Below are 19952 nucleotides of genomic sequence, written 5' to 3' on the forward strand. Positions count from 1 at the left end.
CTTATCACTATTAAATTTTTAGTAAACCCCTGAACTCTATTGTTTTCTTTTGGTTACAAAATATCCCTTTATTTCCCGAATCCACTTCTAGTTATTAACCCTGATTGGCACATTTGGAATTATTTTTTTTTCTTTCGCCAAACAAAGTCCCATTGCCTCACAATTGTTCTGCTAAAATATCAAGTCAATCTGACCAACAGCTTTAAAACTGTCGATTTTTGAGATCGTAACTTTATTTATATTCACTCAATTCATAATTCAGTTTACTTAGTTTACTTACTTCAGTTTACTCAATTCAGTTTAGTTATATGAAGGTCCGTTTTTAAAGCAACACTACAGCTATTTTGGGATGAACCTCGTAATTTTGAACCGCAATCAGACGACGAAGCGGATCTCAGATGGGCTTTTTCTCTCCAAACTTGAGCACCACATCAGTGGAAGGACGTTTGGACGTCAACGTTCCCCAGACCCACTTATACGACGGTTCTTGAGTCGAATCGTGTCTCGAACCTGAAACCATTCGCTTCCGAAACCGAAACCAGATCCCCACCAGATCACAGCGGCCCACAAAAGAAAATACATCATACTAGTTCAGTACTAAGGCTTTTTTTAAAAAATAATGTGTTCATTAGAAACATGCAGACCAAATATTTTGTGATAATAATTCTATTTAAATTATTATGCAATAATCCCTTATGCGATTAAAAAAAAACTTACCACAAGGAAGTTTATCATTGTTCCAATATTGATTCCCACTAGATAGGCTTCTGCTTTGGCCAAAAGATATGAAGGTCCATTATAGTTGGTCCAATTTACAATGATGACATTATAGCTGTTATATTTCAATAATTTGTTTTTGATTTGCTAAAGAAAATGTTAAAATAAAATTTTATACAACCTCATAAAACTTAAGAGTGATATTGAATAAATCATCTAATAAAAAATTATTTATAGATGCATAACCGACTTTTTGTATCATTATTTTTGAGTAAAATCTTTTCGCGTTTCATTTTTGAACATATTTTACTCATTAGCAATAGTACAAATGCCTTATGCTAGAAATTTTAATTCAAACATTTCCAACCTCATTTCACAATATAATTTCTTCAATGATATAAATAACTGACCAGAAGTAATTTCTAAAATAAAGCAAAGAGTGAGTTAATTGAATTTATTGTTTTCTGATGCGGCAAAAAAGTACTCTTCTGTACAGGTTATGGAACACTAATTAACCCATTAACCGCTGGTGTTGCGTTGACGCGACGGTCAATATAAATAAATATAAAAAATAACAAAGAAATTCTTGAATAAATTACAGTTTTATGTTAAAGAATAGCACTACTAACAAATCAGTGAAAAAATTGTCTTAAATAAATTATTTTACACCTAATAATCGATGTTTTACTTTAAGCATTTTTTTTTGTTCAAATTTCCAAACTCATTTTTTCTTAGAAAAAATAAAAAATAAAAACAAATTGGGGTTTGGTTGTGAAATACATTAGACAAGGTCACTCTTTGTCAGTACATTCCACAAAGCATGTGTTTCTGTGGGGGAGGAGGGGAAAATAAAAAAAAGGTGTTGCGTTCGCGCAACGTCAGCGGAAAGGGGGTAGACTGTTATCCTCCTTGAAAGATTTCATTTCAGTACTGTGCGTATTATTGGTAGCAACTTTTTTATCCTCTGTGGTTTAAAATGCGAAGAACAAGATATCTTACGGTTGAAGAAGCTTTGGAAAAAGTTTTCGAACAAAATTCCGATGACGAAGATGCAGATGAGACCGATATTGTTGTCGTACGTCCAGAAACAGTAGATGCTAGTGATGAAGAAGGTAATGAAAATATTTTGAATAACGATAATGAAGTTTTACTTAGAGATATTGCAGGGGAAGTTGAAGTTCATGTAAAGATGAAATTAGATCCTCCCAAAAGTTCTGCTAAAAAAACAAAAACAAAAACGGAAAAAGGAAGAATTAAGATGGAAAAGAAAGGAACCAATTGATCGGTCTCAACCAAAAAATGAAGAAAAAGCTTTAATTGATCGTACCAAACAAATCATAGAATATAAAACTAGTGCAGATATTTTCAATCTTTTTTTTTCAATATGAAGAAAACAAAAAGATACTTGTTCGGTGGAACGACAACTCTGTTGTGACAATAGGGTCAACGTTTGGAAAAATTGAACCACTAAAAAATATTTCTCCGTACTGGAAAATCAGAAGAAAATATTAGTAGCCCAACCTCACTGGATTGAGCAATATAATCAGAAAATAGGTGCTGTAGATTTGTGTGACAATTTTGTTTCCAATTACAGAATAAGGGTCCGTGACAAAAGATGGTGGTGGCCGATATTTTCAAATTTCGTCGATGTTGCAATAACAAATGCTTGGAGAATATCAAGATTTTCTGAAGAAGGAATTAAACAGTCACTGTTGGATTTTAGACGAGAGGTTGTGCTTCATCTGTTACAGACACCCTTGGATAGTGAGTTAAATAAGAAAAGATCAGCTACAGGGCGTCCGAGCAAATTCAGCCTTACAAAACCAATATCCGAAGGACATTTTATTGTTAAGTCTACAGACAGTAGAAGACTACGTTGCAAGTATTGCCACATCCAAACTTTTTATCCCTGCAATGTTTGTGAAGTTACTTTACACCACAATTGTAGTGAATCATATCATACTTGAAATTTATATCACCTTATTCTTACATAATAAGCTTGTAAACTACATTTATTTGTTAGTTTTTAATAAATTAAAATTTTTAAAGAAGTGTTTTGACTATTTTACACCCTTTAATAGGTTCACAAAAATTTCTAGTTTTTAAAACGTGAAGAAAATGCGGCGTAGTGCTCTGTGATAACGATCAACATTCGTATTTCTTTTCCTGCTGACGTTGCGCCAACGCAACACCCTATATTTTTAAAGGTAAATACAATTTCCTTACTTTTACATTAAATTACTATTATAAGTGGTCAAAATAATAACTTGTATTGTTTGCATCGAAAACAAATAATGATTTTGAGTTTTGGCGTTTAATGGGCCTGCAAATATAACACTCAGTTGATTTCAGTATATAATTTTAAAAACTAATGACCTCATTATATGTCATCTTTGCAATAAACATTGTGATGCCTCTAACTATTGAGAATCTAGACTGTCTAATTATCTTTAAATTTCAACATTTTTTTAATCCAAGTCAAAATTCGAAAAATGATGTTAACAGTGATAATAATGATTAATTCGAAAAAATGATATCAACAAACGGAGGCGATCTGGAAGCACGGAAAAACGCATATTATTAATATAAAAAATACCGTAAAAGTACGTATTTACTAAAAAAATTGGAAACATGTATATTGTAAAACATTATTGGGAATAAAAATTATCAAAGCATTTGTTTTAAAATTAACAAAGTTAAATTTTTAAAATAAAAGATTCTTGTAACTCTATTTTTTATGTGAATTAAGCCTATTGTTTAAAAAAAGATAAACAAATTCAACACAAAAGAAAAAGAAAAAAAAGTATAATCATGCAAAGCTTTACTTGGAAATATTCCAATTTTTATCCTAGAGGAATCTGATTCGTGCAATTATAAAATGATCTGCTAAAACTACCTCCGAATTTATGAGATCTATTCTTATGCAGTTTTATATGTATTCTCTGAACATTGCTCTATATAAAATATGAAAATATCTTCTTTTTACCTTTAATACATTGAATTAAGTTTTGCATCGTGAAAAGTTCTGATATAGGAGATCCCAAAGCAGAGAATTAGTTTTTTTTTTTTTAAATTTTAAATCGATAAAATAATTTCATTAACGATTAAAAATATTTAATCAGCTGCCACTTGTAGTTGATTGTCGAAGTTATATTAGTAGTACTTAATGAAAACGCAAGAAAAACGATCACAATATCACCCTCGATTATTCATATATATATACACACACTGCTTGACAATTGCTTAGAAACAAGTGATTTATGCAAAATTGCGTCTCAGACAGCTGACCAATAAAAATAAATTCAAGTTGAGAGGGCGTGGTAGACCAGGACTCGTTATCTGTGTAAAAGATATTCCATACAAGCTCATTATTCATACTAAAATTCATGCTGCTTGATGTTTGACCCAAAGTAGTGCAGGATATTATAAGTTTTTTCTCTGAAATTCTGTTTGGTTCTTTCAATAATAAAAAGTAAAATGTCAGCAAGGCATCATTTGTTTGCCTACGATCGTGGGTGAGCAGTTGGATGACCAGAAGCAGGTCAAAGTGTCACCACTGTAGCTGCTGCAGTGGATGTATCAAAGAGTGTCATCTCGCGATTAAAGAAGGCCGTTAAAGATGGAAATGCTTTGTAAAAGCTTGCCGGGGTCGTGGAAGTAATACCGCATCTTTAGAGTATCGTTATATAGCCCTCGTAGCAAAAGGAACAGAAATTTAACTCTTGGCCAGATAGCTGCAAACCTTGCAACTGCTACCGGTACGCATGTTTCTGCAAGAACCATCTCACGGCGATTAGATCAAGTTGGTTTGTATGCACGAAAGCCTGTTCGTTGCAAGAGGCCGTTGCAAGCCTTCGGCATGAGTGATTACGCTGGTGTAAGAAACATGTTGGTTGGGATATCCAAAATTGGTCCAGAGCTATATTCTCAGACGAATCTCGTTTCAGTGTGACAAGTGATTCTGTCCACCAATTACTGTGAAGAGAGCGTGGAACACGTTATGCCCAACAGTTTGTTAGTGAACGTGCTCGGTACGGCCCAGGCATGATGGTGTGGGCAGGCATCATGCACAATGGCAGAATACCGCTTCACATCTTTGAGCGAGGAAGCGTCACATTTCAAAGGTAATGCAGAGAGGTTATTCAGGATCATGTTGATCTTTTTAAGGGTACTGAAGGTCCAGACGTTTTGTTTATGGACGATAATGCACGGCTACACAGAAGCGTTGAGGTATCGGGCACACTGCAAAGTGAAAATATTGTCCGTATGCAATGGCCTGCTTACTCTCTAGACCTAAATCCCATTGAGCATGGCTAGGATGCTCTTGGCGGACGTGTTTCACAAAGAATCATCACTACCCAAACAGTGCAAGAGCTCAAAATCACCTTGAGAGAGGAGTGGGACAATTTCCCCCAAGATCTCCTTGATGGTTTAGTGGAGAGAATAGAGAACAGATGCAAAATGTGCATTAGTGTCCGTGGTCATCCCACATCTTACTAAGGTAATCATGTCTGCATCATTCTGATCTGAAGAACAATTTTTGTGGGGCTGTTTGGAAATCATTCAAGGAGCATATTTTTTTTTTTTTAATTTAAAGTTTTTAATCCTTCGATGTGTCGATATCTGCACCATTTTGCACTATAATAACTTCTACTAAATATGTACTTAGTTTCATTTGTTCAATCATTGTTTATACTTAATTATTCCGAGAAACGTAACAGTTCCTTAGTAATTATCAAGCAGTGTATATATATATATAAATATATATAAATCGTGAGTGGTACTTTTCAGAATTGCAGTGCACAGACCTGTTGTTCTGTTCGCAATTAATATACGAATGTAAATTCATCTCAATCAATATAACCATTGCTTCAAGTATAAATTTTTTGAACTTTTGCTCTATTTTCAGAAAAATATTACATTTTAAGATAAACAAAAAATAGTTTAATGAAAAATCGAGATATAATTGAAAAATATTAAAATTTTAATATAAAATTTCTTGACAAGCAGTGAAGAGACTTTGTATTTTTAATTTCGCTTTATTCTATTCCGGGTGGCAGGCATGGAAAACGGGAAGAAACAAATGATCACTTGTGTAATATAGCCACACGTGTAATTTGCGTAATTTCTGCCCAAGAGCCAATTCAATACACGTGGTGACCTTTGACAAGGGCAACGAAGGGATCACTTTCATTTGATACTTAGAAGTGAATGCGCAGTAATTTTTACAAGTTTCAATTGAATTAAAGAAAATGGAATTGTATCAGGAAATAAGAAAATGAAATTACTGTGGGCTAAATGAAGATAAGCTTTGGAAATTAATTTGGTTTAAATTAAAAGTTTAAAATATCATTAAACACACACACACACACACACACACACACATAGTTATCCAATATGGAGTTATGATAACTCCATATTGGAGTTATCAAATATGATTAACTTAATTATGTGCAATTTATTCTATGTATTGTCATTGTTTGAATACCAAATTCTTTTAAAAACAGCTTTTAGTTTGTGAATATGCTTTCATTTTATTTGGTAATTATGGATGTCTAAAAATTAAATGAGTTTTCATCAAAACTATTATAAAATATTATCTTAGATCAGGTGTTTTTTCTCCATTTACATGTGTATGTATTCAAAAGGTATGTATTCAAAAATAATTTATTACTAAATTATAACATTATAACATCAAGATGTTATAATGTTATAATTTAGTAATATGTTTTGGTTATGGTATGATATTTCACTAACTGATTTATGGACCATTGTGCTTTCGTATGTTGTTGTAATTTTCTGCAATGTAATTCGCGCATTTTTAAATTACACTATGTATATCTTTCTTTGTTATTTTATCAACAAAATCTGGTTTATTTTTTTTAGAAGTATAGGCATAGTAACATTTCATTTTAGCGGGAATTTACGAAGTTTCTTGGAAGTGAATTTTACGTACCATAAAAATGTATGTTAGATCACTTACCGATTGTGTATTTTTCTGGTTTTGATCGGGGTTCGTAACCTGTATAAGTGTGTGCTTTTAGAACAAATGAATTTTTACCATCGCACAAATCCAATATCTTAATTTTATATTAATATCAAGACGAAACCAGCTATGAAAAGAACTAATTGTTCACCAATAATAACATTTTCATATGCATAACAAAAATTTTTGCTTGGATTCCTTGCCAATATTTTCAAAAATGTGAAAGTTTATTTATGTGACTTTATTTCTTGATGAATAGACTTATTACAATTCTTTTGCTTCAATTTTTATCTTTTTTAGTGGAATTCAGAAATACAGTACAATTTCTAAAGAGAAAACAATAACCGATCGTACATCTCCGAACAATACATTTTTGCAACATAAAAAGATTCATAGAAAATATATAAGTAAAAGAAGCACGTTAGAGAAATAACACATTTTCAGCAAATTCAGGAAGTATCTATAACATAATTTGATACCTTTCACAAGCTGTTCAATACCGTTTCAGGTCGAATAGACTCTAGAAAAGCATCAGAGAAAAGAGAAAATTAAATACTTTTCAAATGGTATGCAGATGTAGCTTGTATTTCCCTCCCTTAAGTTTATATAATATACTAACTGTTACCCGGTACATTGCTGCCGTAGAAGAAATATTTTTGGAAATTCGTGTGAAATTTGAAATTACTATCTTGTTTAGTTAGGAATGATATTTATTTTCTGAGTGGCAAATGAATACATTCACTGAAATTGAATGATATATAAAGGAGAAGTATAAATAATATTTATTCCATTTTTTTACCTTATTATTCAAGTGCTTTAAGATAGTCGTTTTTTTTTTTTTTTTCCGCTTTCAAAAAAACTGAATAAATGTCTCGGCTGTCCAACTTATGAGCATCCAAAATACAACTGGCCATGTGAAAAACATGGATTTTCTAGGTTCAATCCTCATATTTGAAATGCTTGACCTTGAGCCTTGCTGATGGTCATCGAGAATGCAAGTCCAATGGGGAACTGTAGTCGTTTGAAATCAAAATACATGTCGGTGTTAATAATGGAAATGCATGGAATGAGCACCTTTTCTTCATTCAAGTTCCCGTTAAGGGTAGTTGCATAGATTCTTACCGTATGTTGTTTTTCGGATTCTGTAGTTCCTGATCAGGTAGCACCTGAACTTTGATCTTGATATTCTGAAGCACGTGAATTTGCGATTTGTAAACGTAATGCTTTATTTCTTCTTGATAGTTCCTCGTTTGTTTGAGAAGCTCGAATTCGCTTATTTCTACAAGCTGCGATGGCAGATCTACTAAACGATGAACTTTGCATAACCGAAATATCAATATAACTAAACTTGATTGGCATCGGTACTTATAATTATATTTTATATTTGTGTGATAAACTATGAATAATATGTGCGGTCGAAATATTGCGCATGCTAAATGACGATATCTTGTGTAGATGACTATACATTAACGAAAAGAGAGAAAAAATTAGTGATTGTACTAAATATTTTCCATTTCATGTCACTCATATTCATTGGCATCGATGGCAATAATTTTATTTTGTTTGATATACAGTGTCTCACAAAAGTGATGGGACACTTGTGCTTTACAAAAGGAAACTGTAATAAAATAAATAAATAAACATGTACAAAAATTTTTTGGGTGTGTTTCATATTTAAAGTTAGTAACAATTATTGCATAACATACATTTTGTCAAAGTATTAAAATATTAATTTAATAAAAATACAATTGTTTAGAATGGAGCAAAAAATGGCTCACATAAGTGATGGGACACTTACTTTTCCATCAAATATTTATCCAAAAATTTTACTTTTTAAAAGATTTGAATATTTTGTTGGATTTCCTTTTACTTTTAAAACATGATTTAATGTTCGTGGGATGGATTCGACTAATTTTTTTTTGTGACTTCTGGAGTGATTTTACCCCATTCTTCTTGAAGCACCGATTTTAATTGTTGTTTTGAAGAAATGGTGTGTTTGCGAATTCTTGATTCAATTCTTGCCAAATATTCTCTATGGGATTTAAGTCTGGAGATTGTGGTGGTGTTTTTATTATTTCAGGACAGTTATACAGCAGCTAGAGTCTAATGTTCAAAGCAGTGTGCTTGGGGTCATTGTCCTGGTAGAATTTAAAATCGTTATGAAGGTTCAATTATCGTGCTGAGGATTTCAAATTTTGCTTTAAAATGTCAATATAATTGTACTGATCCATTATACTGTCAATAAAAACAAGATTACCAACTCCAGCGGATGACATACACCCCCATACCATAACTCCTCCTCCACCATTTTTTACTGTTGGCACCAAGTTCTGTTTGCGAAATTCTTCCCTGGTTTTCTCCACACCAAGATTCTACCGTCAGAACCAAATATATTAAATTTACTCTCATCAGCAAATATAACTTTATTCCAGTAATCAGAATTCTTATTTATGTTGGATTTTGCGAAAGCTAGTCTGAGTTTTCTATTCTTATCACTTACGAAGAATTTTTTCCTGGCTACTCTACCGTGATATCTAGCAGATCGAATTGCCCTTCTAATAGTCTCAGGATTAACAATTATTCCATATAATGCTTGTAAATCAGCAGCAACTTTAGGAGCACTCTTTCTTGTATTTTTTTTTTTTTTTTTTTTTTTTAATATTCCGAACGATTTCCATTGGATAGCTTTGATGGTCGGCCAGGTCTTCTTTTATCCTGAATAATATGATTCTTTTTATATCGTTTAATAATATTGAAAACTGTTGAATGACACAAGTTAACTGTTTCAGAAGTTTTCTAATAGATTTTCCATGTTCAATATGCAAATTAATAAATAATTTTCGAATTTCAGGCGAAGTTTCTGTTCCTTTAGCATTCATGATTGCACAAAGCTAAGAAACACCAAAATTCCAAAACAAACTGGAAAGAAATACTACAGACAATTTTAAAAATTATTGCCAATTGCTTTTAAGTAAAAATAGAACCACCAAAAATATTTTTATTGCTTTTTTGAGACGATTTTTGTAGCATATATAATGGTGTCCCATCACTTATGTGAGCTATTTTTTGCTCCGTTCTAAACAATTGTATTTTTATTAAATTAATATTTTAATATTTTGACAAAATGTATGTTATGTAATAATTGTTACTAAATTTAAGTGAGAAACATACCCACAAAAAATTTGTACATTTTTTTTAAAATTTATTTTATTACAGTTTCCTTTTGTGAAGCACAAGTGTCCCATCACTTTTGTGTGACACTGTATATGCGATTAAATCCAAATGACATATGCCATTTATTGTTTGTGTTTTGTCGAATGACAATTTAAAAATAATGTTGAATCATAGAAACGTAAGAGACGATTCGTTGGAAAATTTTATTATGTTCAACATAAATGCTAATAATTGCGTGATGTCTATAACATTTGTGCAAATGCAAGCAATACGTTGGCTACATTTTATCGCCATCGGATGAATGGTACGGCAGCGCATAAAATACGAACAAACAAAAATTAATGTTTATGAATTAAATTATTATTACTCACCTCGAAATAGTTTCCTGGTAATAACTGTACAGTGTAACCATGTACCAGAATTTTGGTTTCATAAGTCACATTAAACACACATTCGTTTGCATCGTTGGGTTCGAAGTAACAGACTTCTTCGGGTTGTTCTGGAGTGTAGAGTAGATATTGAATGGAATTGTTATTATTTGAAGGAACAAAAGAAGCATTTGCGAAGTTCTCTACTTCAGATCTTGCATTCTGTTCTCCATTTATTCCAAGAATCTGCAAAACTAGGAAAACAACATTAAAAATTATTATTCATATTTATCATATCCTTTTAGATTAACATATACGTTCGGTCTGGAACAATCGTGATAAAATATTTTTATAAACTGATAAAATGCACATTCTCAGAAATTCAAAACTAAAATTTTATTCAAGAATTGTTTGAAATACATCCATTTACTTTCAAGTCTGTATCAAGTCATTTGTTTAAAAAATTAACTCAACTTTTAAAGCGAATATATCTCTATGTATGACTTTTGGAGTCTTGTTAGCAATACGATTTCTATAAAAGGAAAGGAATACAGTGCTTAATTAATTATTAAAAAATATCAAGCTATTGTTTTAAATCCTTTAACTAATCATTTTAAAAATATTAAAGCATTTAACTATATAATGATCGTGTGTTTGATTTTTTTACCGGATAAACAATCGAGATTCTTCTTTAGAGAATCGCAAAATCAAAGAATTATTACGTATCCCAAGAATTTGACACAGTAATTCAGAGTTTACCAATCGCTTTATTTTTAACTGATTTCTTGTTTTTTTTTAGAAATGTGCAACATTTGGAATTGCAAAGGTGCAATAAGTGGCTACTGACATGAAAATAACTACAATCTGAAGAAAAAAAATCATCTTCATTCACCAGATATTATGAATCCAATAAAAAAACACACCTTGAGTCAAGTCACAACAAAAGAGAAATGGCAGTTTTATTATGTGACTTTTCCTTCATCGTTGCTTAAAGGAAAATTTTCATTTTTGCTTCAAAACCTCCTACCATATAAAATTGCAGGTTCTATAAAATTGCGAAATTCTGGAATGGTGAAACATTATTTTGGGTATATTTAGTTTAATGCTAGGAATTGATAATACTTTAAAAGTAAACACATGGCAATTTCTATCTTAATTACGGTAAATGACAGCTTTATTATACCATAATACAGGTTTAAATTCGATAGACTTATTATCATTAAACAGAACTAAGTTATAATACATGGTTAGAGAAAATTATTCTGAATATCGGCAATTGTGATAGCATCGTTGGTTTAATCATTATTCAAAACTTTAGTAGTCTAACCTAACATTACAGTAATCAATATATCAATAATACCTTAATTTATTCGCAATATAATTGATAGATAGATAACCAGTAGGCAGATTAAAATCTATTGTATAGGTCTTTAATACAGCACTTTTAGGCTTTCTGGTTATTGCTGATTATTAATTTGAAGATTTTGTGAATATGAAAGATTATTTTGATTATATAAATTAACCAAATTGAAGCAATACGAAGGTTCTTACTAGACGGAGCTAATAAATTTGAACCCTGCTAACCAAAGGGAGAGGTCTGAATTAGCGTCCTCTGTCCAAATTTCCACACCATGCAACTAGATAAGCGAATCGAGTACAAGCATATATTTAAAGGAATCGGGCTTTGAATCCCAAAACCGAGACATTACAACTAAATGTTGCGCGAATCAATTAATTTATAATCAAATTCCAATTGTTTTTGCAAACTATTGATTATGCAACATATAATTTCTTCAAATTTTTAATTCGTTCATAAGAGAAATGCCATTATGTGCAGAAAAATTCATTTGAAAAGATTGGTAAATGCATGATACTTCATTTCTGCATTTCCATTTATTACAGAAAACATTTCAGTCCGTTTAGAAAACGCTATCATATGAGCTCAAAAACCGCTCTTATTAACGTATGGCAACAGTTAAATGTAAATAAATCATATAAGAATTTCAGATTGTTTTATTAAACTACAGCTACATTAAATTCAACGTTTCAGATAAAGATACAGAATAATATTATAAAATTCTGAAGATGATTCGCCGATTCATCCAAAAACTGAATTCAGCTAGAGGAAGGAAAATATTAAAGAGTTCAAGAAACAAATTTCAAACAGAAAGTTGAACTGAAAGTTCAACTCGTTTAAAATGCAAAATTTAAAAAAAAATAATAATAAAGGCTCATTTAAAAGACCAAGATTTTAACCTTGTGATGACACAATTTGTTTTTGGATAATTTCATTCAAAGTGGCTGCGGAATAAAGACAAAATATCGTTTAAATTCTTATAGCCTGAAGTAGCTGCTATCAGCGTATATCTGTTTTATTTACTACTAAGGACTTTTTTTTCTCGTCACTATTTGAGCGATGCCTGCTTTCCACTATTCTGAAACAAACTAAAACCTGATGAAAATATATATATATTAAAATTGGGTAAAAGTTTATTAATTGGGTGCCCCTTCATTTTTTTGTCAATTTTTTTGACGCCAAGATCGGCGCCAAGGGGATTTTCGGTCGGTAACCCAACAGTAACGTCATTGGAAACAAAATATTATAGAAACCAGAAGTAGTGCTTCATCACTGAAATTTGTCGCCAGTCGAAGGGGCACCCAAATCTACACTAGAACCTTAAAATTGATCAGAAATTTAAAAAAAAATGGTGGTAAAATAATATAATGTTAACATTAATTTTAATGCTTTTAAATATTTTAAAGTTAATAAAAATTGAACGAATTTCCATTTTAAAATGGAAAGGGTATAATTGAAATAGCAAAATTTAGGATTTTTTGGATTTCCGAAAAATATTGAATTATTCATTTTCAAAATATTTTGCTCAGATGATATAGCAGAAAAATGGTGAAATTTCGGTCAAATCCTAATGAAATAAAATTTAAATTTTTAAAACACTTTCAAAAGTAAACAATATTTTTTCCCTTATCTTGAAGATTAAATAAGGTAACTTGGTTGAAATCTGCCCAGTCGACGAGGATGGGATATGGGACATACATATTTATATACATATACATGTATATAATATTTATATATTATATACATATCCGCAATGACTTATTTATATTAGTATTTTTAAAAAAATAAAATTATTTTTCCCCATAATGCGATTATTTACAGCCATATAACAAAGTTAAATATCCTATGAATAAAATCATTTTATGATAATAAAATATTAATAATTTTAGAAAATAAAGAAAATATGAACTTCTGTGAAGTTATTTTAATTTTGACAAATTGTTTTGAAATAAATAAAAATTTGTATTACAAAACAACATTGATAAATTTATTGCATTTATGATTTATTTTAATTAATGCAATCATTTCTTAAAAATATTCATTGTTAGCAAAAGTCCATGAAGTTCGATTATTTCTATCGTAATTTAATATACGAATTTCAGAATTGTAAACATTATGATGCAAAAAATAATTTTAATAATCATTTTTCGATAATATCAATTTAATATTTTTTTTAAAAAATCTGCTGGAAGAAAGTAGTATTTGCAGAGGAATGATTCGTGTATTAATGAGATAGAGTGATCTTCTGAAACTGAAACATCTTGCACGGATTAAAGAAGTTACATCTATTATTAATAACTGAAACATGAGTGCATAATTTACTTTGAGTTATTTCAATCACTCAAACAATAAATAATGAAAACTTGATTTTATTATCATCTATATAATTAGTAAAGATGAATGTGAGTTTGTGCATAATGAAGCTCTATAGGCTAGACCGTTTGATCTGCAATTACCAAATTTTGTACTCATATACCGTAATGGATGGAAATACACACCTCTGTACGATTTTCTTCAAAAATTTAATTAATTAAAAATGAAAATTAATTTTGGCGTTTTCCGCGTTAGCATTTTAAAATATTACTGCACAAAAATGAAATCATCACCGTCTCAAAATTTAATAATCTTGGGAATTTATGCAGAATCTTGGTATTTTTTTAAATATATATATATATTTAAAAAAATATATTATATATTGTGAAGGTCCGGTAACACGATATTAATCTTTGTTGTGGGAAAAAATGTGGTTTAGCATTAGTTTTTGAGGATCTACTGAAATTAGACCGTTTAGGCATCTAGGATTTTTGCCTGCAATTTTATGAATATTGCATTAAAGCAAAGAATGTAAACTGTTTCCAGTGAGAAGGAGTTCTCATAATCGCTTAGACGATTCCTTGAGATGAAGAGCCGTTGGCAGGCTTGAACCTGGGCAGTCTCAAGCGGAGGTGGCTCGATGGTTACAAGTGGCACCGAAAGTGGTATCCAGGTTGTAGAATCAATTCCAAACAAGTGGTACTGTAACCAGGAAGGCCGGCCAAGGCCGTCACAGAACAACGACGCCTGCACAGGATCGCTATTTGGCATTAAGCGCACGATAGCATAGGCTGACAACAGCTCCCAAACTTGCTCGTGACCTTGCTGCTACCTTTGGAATAAGAATTTCCAGACAAACAGTATACAGACATCTAGCAGTGAGGGCCCTTTTGCCCGGAGACCAGTTGAGGGCGTCAATTTGACTTCAATTCCAAATAGAAAATCCAACAGGAAAGCCCGGTTGTTGTGGTGCCGAACACATCAAACTTGGACACAGCAAGAATGGGGGCGTGTTCTTTTTAGTGATGAGTCGAGATTTACATCACAGAGTGACACTCATCGAATCTTCATCTGGAGAGAGCGAGGAACTCGCTATCATCCCACCTAGTAAAAGAAATCGACACATTTGGTGGCAGAGGAATCCTTGTCTGGGGTGGCATAATGTTAGACAATCGTACACCACTGCACGCCCTCGATGCGGGTACTGTCAATGCTCATCGTTATAGGGATGATATCCTTGAAGCCTATGTGAGGTTGTTACGAGGCGATTTTGGCCCACACTTCACGTTTATGGACAATAACGCGCGTCCACACAGAGCCAGATCGTTTATGATTTTCTTGAGGAAGAGGTTATTTGACGTATGGACAGACCCTCGAGGTCTCTGGATCTCTATCCTATTGAACATGTTTGGGATGGTCTAGGAAGAGTCATTGCACAGCGTAACCCCACTCCTAAAACCCTCCAAGAGTTAAAAGCCGCGCTTTTGGAAGAATGGGCTTTGTTGCCCCAAGCATTTATGGACACCCTCATAAACAGTATGAAAGCTTGTTATGAAGCCTGTATAGCAGTGCACAATGGTCACACTCCATATTAGACAGACTATTCCCGAGATAAATGCTATATCTCTGATTCATAATGTAACACTTTTTGACATACCCTGTTTCTTAATTCCCGATAATAATCTTTTCCATGTTGTTATGTATCTATGTTCTTTCTTCCATTGTAGTGTACCTCTGTGCCACATTTCGTGGCAACACAGTGAATAGTTTTTCATTTTTCGCATATTTTTTGTTTGTGACCTTAATTTTGGACATGAGTGTATGTATATATATAAATTAACTGAAACTTAAACTTAAACTTATCATTGCTTTATAAACTGTTTGATCGCATGTTTTTCTTTCCGTTGTTCAAAACTAAAGAAGAAGGATTTTGTTTAATATATGCGTAGTATAACAGAAGTAAAAGAAAATAAAATTACAGTACCATGAAATTTATAAGATCTAAAGATATTATTTTGATCTTTAATGACATCATTATGTCATGAGATTGGTCTCCATTAGAAAGTTTCATGTGCACAATAAAGGGAACGTAAGTAAGACAGTTAAAATAAGACAGTATTAATATCAGACAATTTGGCGGAATCATGGAAATTAAGTTATATCAAAACAATTTATCTGAATCAAATATAACCAATAAACTCGGTGAATCGGAAGTTTACCCGAGGCGACTAATCCATACTATTAATAAAGATGAATGTGTATGTAGCCTTGGCGCTCTGTATTCCAGTCCAATTAATCTGCAGCTACCAAACGTTTCATGTACATACTTCATAAGATGGAAATTTGCATCTAGGAAAGATTTTTACAAAAATTTTATATTTTAAAGAGTGCTATGCCAAGTCCATTTAAATTTGGTTGTTCTTTCATACAATATAATTATAAGTATAACCACGAACTTTTACTTCGTACCATCTGAAGACATTTGGATAAACCTGAATGATCGGAATACCACGACAGAATTTGTAGAAAACAATGTTGAGTCCTATGTGCCCTCACCCTTCCATATAAAGTACATTCCGTCATCGTTAGTGGGTAACCAACCACTCAGCATTTTTGTACTGAACAGGCGGCGAATATTAACCACATGCCGGAAATACTTTTGACCCCCCCCCCATTGAGATAATTGTATTATAAGGATATGGACTGAAAATTAGAGGCAGGGTAAATCGATTGAAGAGAATAGAGCCATGATTCTAAAATCTAAAATAGTATGAGTTATATTTCTGTCAATTTGAAAAATAGATACATTTTTAACCGAACTTTTAAGACCAAGCTGCAGAAAACACGTAGTTTAAATTTTAGCAATTATTAATACCGGCGAATCACTGGTTGCCAAAGGCAGTAAGTATCTAATAAAGCGATAATAAGCACTATGCACATTTTAAAATCAATAAAATTCTGTATTAAATTTTGCCTTAATATTTATTTTATTAATTAAATTTTTGCAAGTATATATACAAAAGAGGAATGAGTTTCTTTATTTGATAATACTTTGAATCTGCGTTTGTATCCATAAATTATACAAATGAATCGTTCAAAGTTTTTCGAAATGTTCACAGAGCAATTAGTTGGATATGCGGCAGTTAAATATGACAAATTTTTAATTCTCATGTTCTCGACTATACTTAAGAAATAGTTTCCAAAATTGTATTCGGCAGTTTAACTAAATGAAAATAAATTGATATATTTTAATGTATTTCTCAATATGTTTGAAGTGTATATTCACTTGAAATTTCTTTTACATCACTTTAAAATTCAAAATATTTAAATTTAAATTTAAATTATTTCAATTCCTTACAGTATTTTCTTTAAAATTGGTTTTACAAATTAATTATAAATAAAATTTTGTAATTATAATTTTCCTGTGTATAGCAAAATGCATTAAAACTGTTATATTTTGAATTATCAAAGTGTATCTCGTACGACTAAGAAAAATATATATATATAATACAATTTATTTTTTTATATCCAAACCTGTACTATGTTTCAAAACTTAGGATGTTTTCACACCATTATGATATTTTAGGCTTAATACATATAATAAAGGTTGAATATTACACTTTGCGCTCAGAATGCAATGATTGATTGAATCAAAACAAAAGCAAGAGAGAAGAATCCAGGATAAATCATCTTGCTACTATATGTCAGATTATACTTTCGTAATTTCTAATTTGTCTGGATCTTTCTATTCGAATATATTCCACATAAAGAAATTACATGTGCATTGCAAAGTACTTATAAAATAGTAGGGTGCTTGCTCTAATCGCATCTAATTAAACTAAAATATTACATCTACGAAATAAATGGAATAAAATTGAGGGCTGCAAAACAAATTTTTTTGGAGATTAAAAGGTACAGCGACTAAAGCAAAATCGAATACTGACTAAAAATACAAGTTATAAAAATTTACTTAAATTAATATTAAAAATATATTTAATTTAATAATGAAAAATTCAAAATAAATTCTTTAATTTTTATTGCATATGATCTAATTAAATTTCATATCTGAGAAAATAACAAGTGCTACACATAATCAAATATAATTGCTTACCTGAATTGGTTCCATATATCGCCATTAAGTTCATAAATAATATTAGTGACATTAATCTTTTAGGTTCCATGGTCTGCAAAGTTAAAGAGATTTTTTTTAAGTATTAAAAAATGAAAAGCAATGCAATGAAGTCAAAAAAAGCAAGCAATGTTTTTATATTATAAATTGAGTTTAAGATCTAAAAAAATCCCAACTCATATTTTATTTTTCAAGGGCAAATGTTATCGACTTTTCATAAGAATAGAAGTTTTTTTTTCAGAAAACTCATAAAAAATAATTGTTTTTACTGAATCATCAGTTTGAAGCGATATTTATTTAATTTCGCTACAATTTTGATAAATCTTTAAGTGCTGATATTGCACTTAAATGTAAGACTCTCATATAAATTTCAAAGGATATAATCTTAAAAGATATATGTCGTGATTTTTTTTATCTATATCGATAAATAACTCAAAAACAAAAATATTTTTCAAAGCTTGTTATGAACAGGCACCTGCAAACCTGTGCCTTTTTTTTCAGTTAAACATACTTAGGATGTAAATTCGAAGTAAAGGAAAAAAATCTTCAATTTAAATAAATATATATTTAGAATGAAAATGTTTCATAATTTTAATTTTCATATTCCCCTCTCTTCTTCAATGGATATTTAAGAAAAATTAAATTTGATTATTGAAGAATGTGTCGTATATTGTAATACCTTCATATGAAGTACAGGATTGATCTTGAACCTTGATCATTGTTGTATTATTCTAAGCAGACAAACATTTTTAAACCATTTAATATACGGAGACGGGATCCATCCATTCCACAGAAAGTTTTGGCCATTAAAAATCCCTTTTCCTCGGAAAGTGTTTCTCAAATAAGAAATTTTATGTGCGTATATTATCGACCATAAGCAAATAGCCCGACGGTAATTCCACCTCCTCCACGGCCAGCGTTTTTGTGTGTGTTTATATGTTTTATGAAAATAATAAAGTATTCTTGCAAAATAATGGGGATTTGTATGTACTTCCTCCCCACAATTGTAGGTTGAGACACTGTTAAATTATATACAACAAGTACATATAACTAAATACTGCCCTTGTTTTGGGCAAACATCTTGCGAGTTATTTTGAAGCAAATCTACACCGTACATTGGGTTGACTCGAGAATTCTTTGCTTCCTTAAAACTGGTTTTACACTTAACTCTGATAAACTTGAGGGCCATGTGGGCCTTAATTTTACACACACACACACACACACACACACACACACATATATATATATATATATATATATATATATATATATATATATGCAATTATTGCCACTCATTAATACATAATTTTGATGACTGAACGAAAACACTGAATGGATTATTGAAGCAAGACATAAAATTTGAATGGAAAAAAGAAAATCAGTTGACATTTATCTCTCAAAACTATATTGACGAAAGAATCGCGTTTAGCTCATTTAAATCAGGAATTAAATACCATATACATACAGACGTAAATGGACGTAGTATTAGGACTATTCTTGTCTACATACAGTGTGGTAAGAAATAGGAAGATACGCCTTTGGTCGTCCATTTGCAGTCGCAGTGACTAACCACTCATTTTGTTTGTTGGGGAATCTAAAAGAGCCTTCCAAACGGCTGTCGAGAAGGCTCTGTTTCTTCAGAAATGCAATTAGAAAGTGGTGTGCAAGAATGTAAGAAAGCACAAAGACGCCAACTGCTTATGTAGGAGCCCATTGCCCAGGTATGAGGAAGAAAGTTCTAAAGATATACTATTCCTAAATAACATAACCAATTTCAAAGACAACCAAAGTAAAGACCTAAAAGTAAAAGACACTGGGAGTTCATTAATGGGCGAAGAGATTCAACAAAATTCATAGATTTCAATGGAATCTAAAGCGGAAAAAATTATTTGGAAAACCAATGGCTCT

At 31.2% G+C, this 19952-nt stretch overlaps 1 protein-coding gene across 1 annotated transcript in view; it reads right to left on the reverse strand.

Annotated features, from left to right (window-relative positions):
- The window catches only part of LOC129969099 (pancreatic triacylglycerol lipase-like), a 40621-nt gene extending 22500 nt beyond the window's left edge, over positions 1 to 18121 (reverse strand). The window contains exons 1-3 of the mRNA XM_056083508.1: positions 18027 to 18121; positions 10249 to 10499; positions 718 to 864 (exon numbers count right to left, since the gene is read on the reverse strand). Coding sequence (XP_055939483.1) covers positions 718 to 864; positions 10249 to 10499; positions 18027 to 18096 — 468 coding nt within the window. The 5' untranslated portion in view covers positions 18097 to 18121. The remainder of the gene's footprint in view (positions 1 to 717; positions 865 to 10248; positions 10500 to 18026) is intronic.
- Between the last annotated feature and the right edge of the window lie 1831 nt (positions 18122 to 19952).

The sequence above is a fragment of the Argiope bruennichi genome, chromosome 5 (genome assembly GCF_947563725.1).
Source record: "Argiope bruennichi chromosome 5, qqArgBrue1.1, whole genome shotgun sequence".
NCBI lineage: Eukaryota > Metazoa > Arthropoda > Arachnida > Araneae > Araneidae > Argiope > Argiope bruennichi.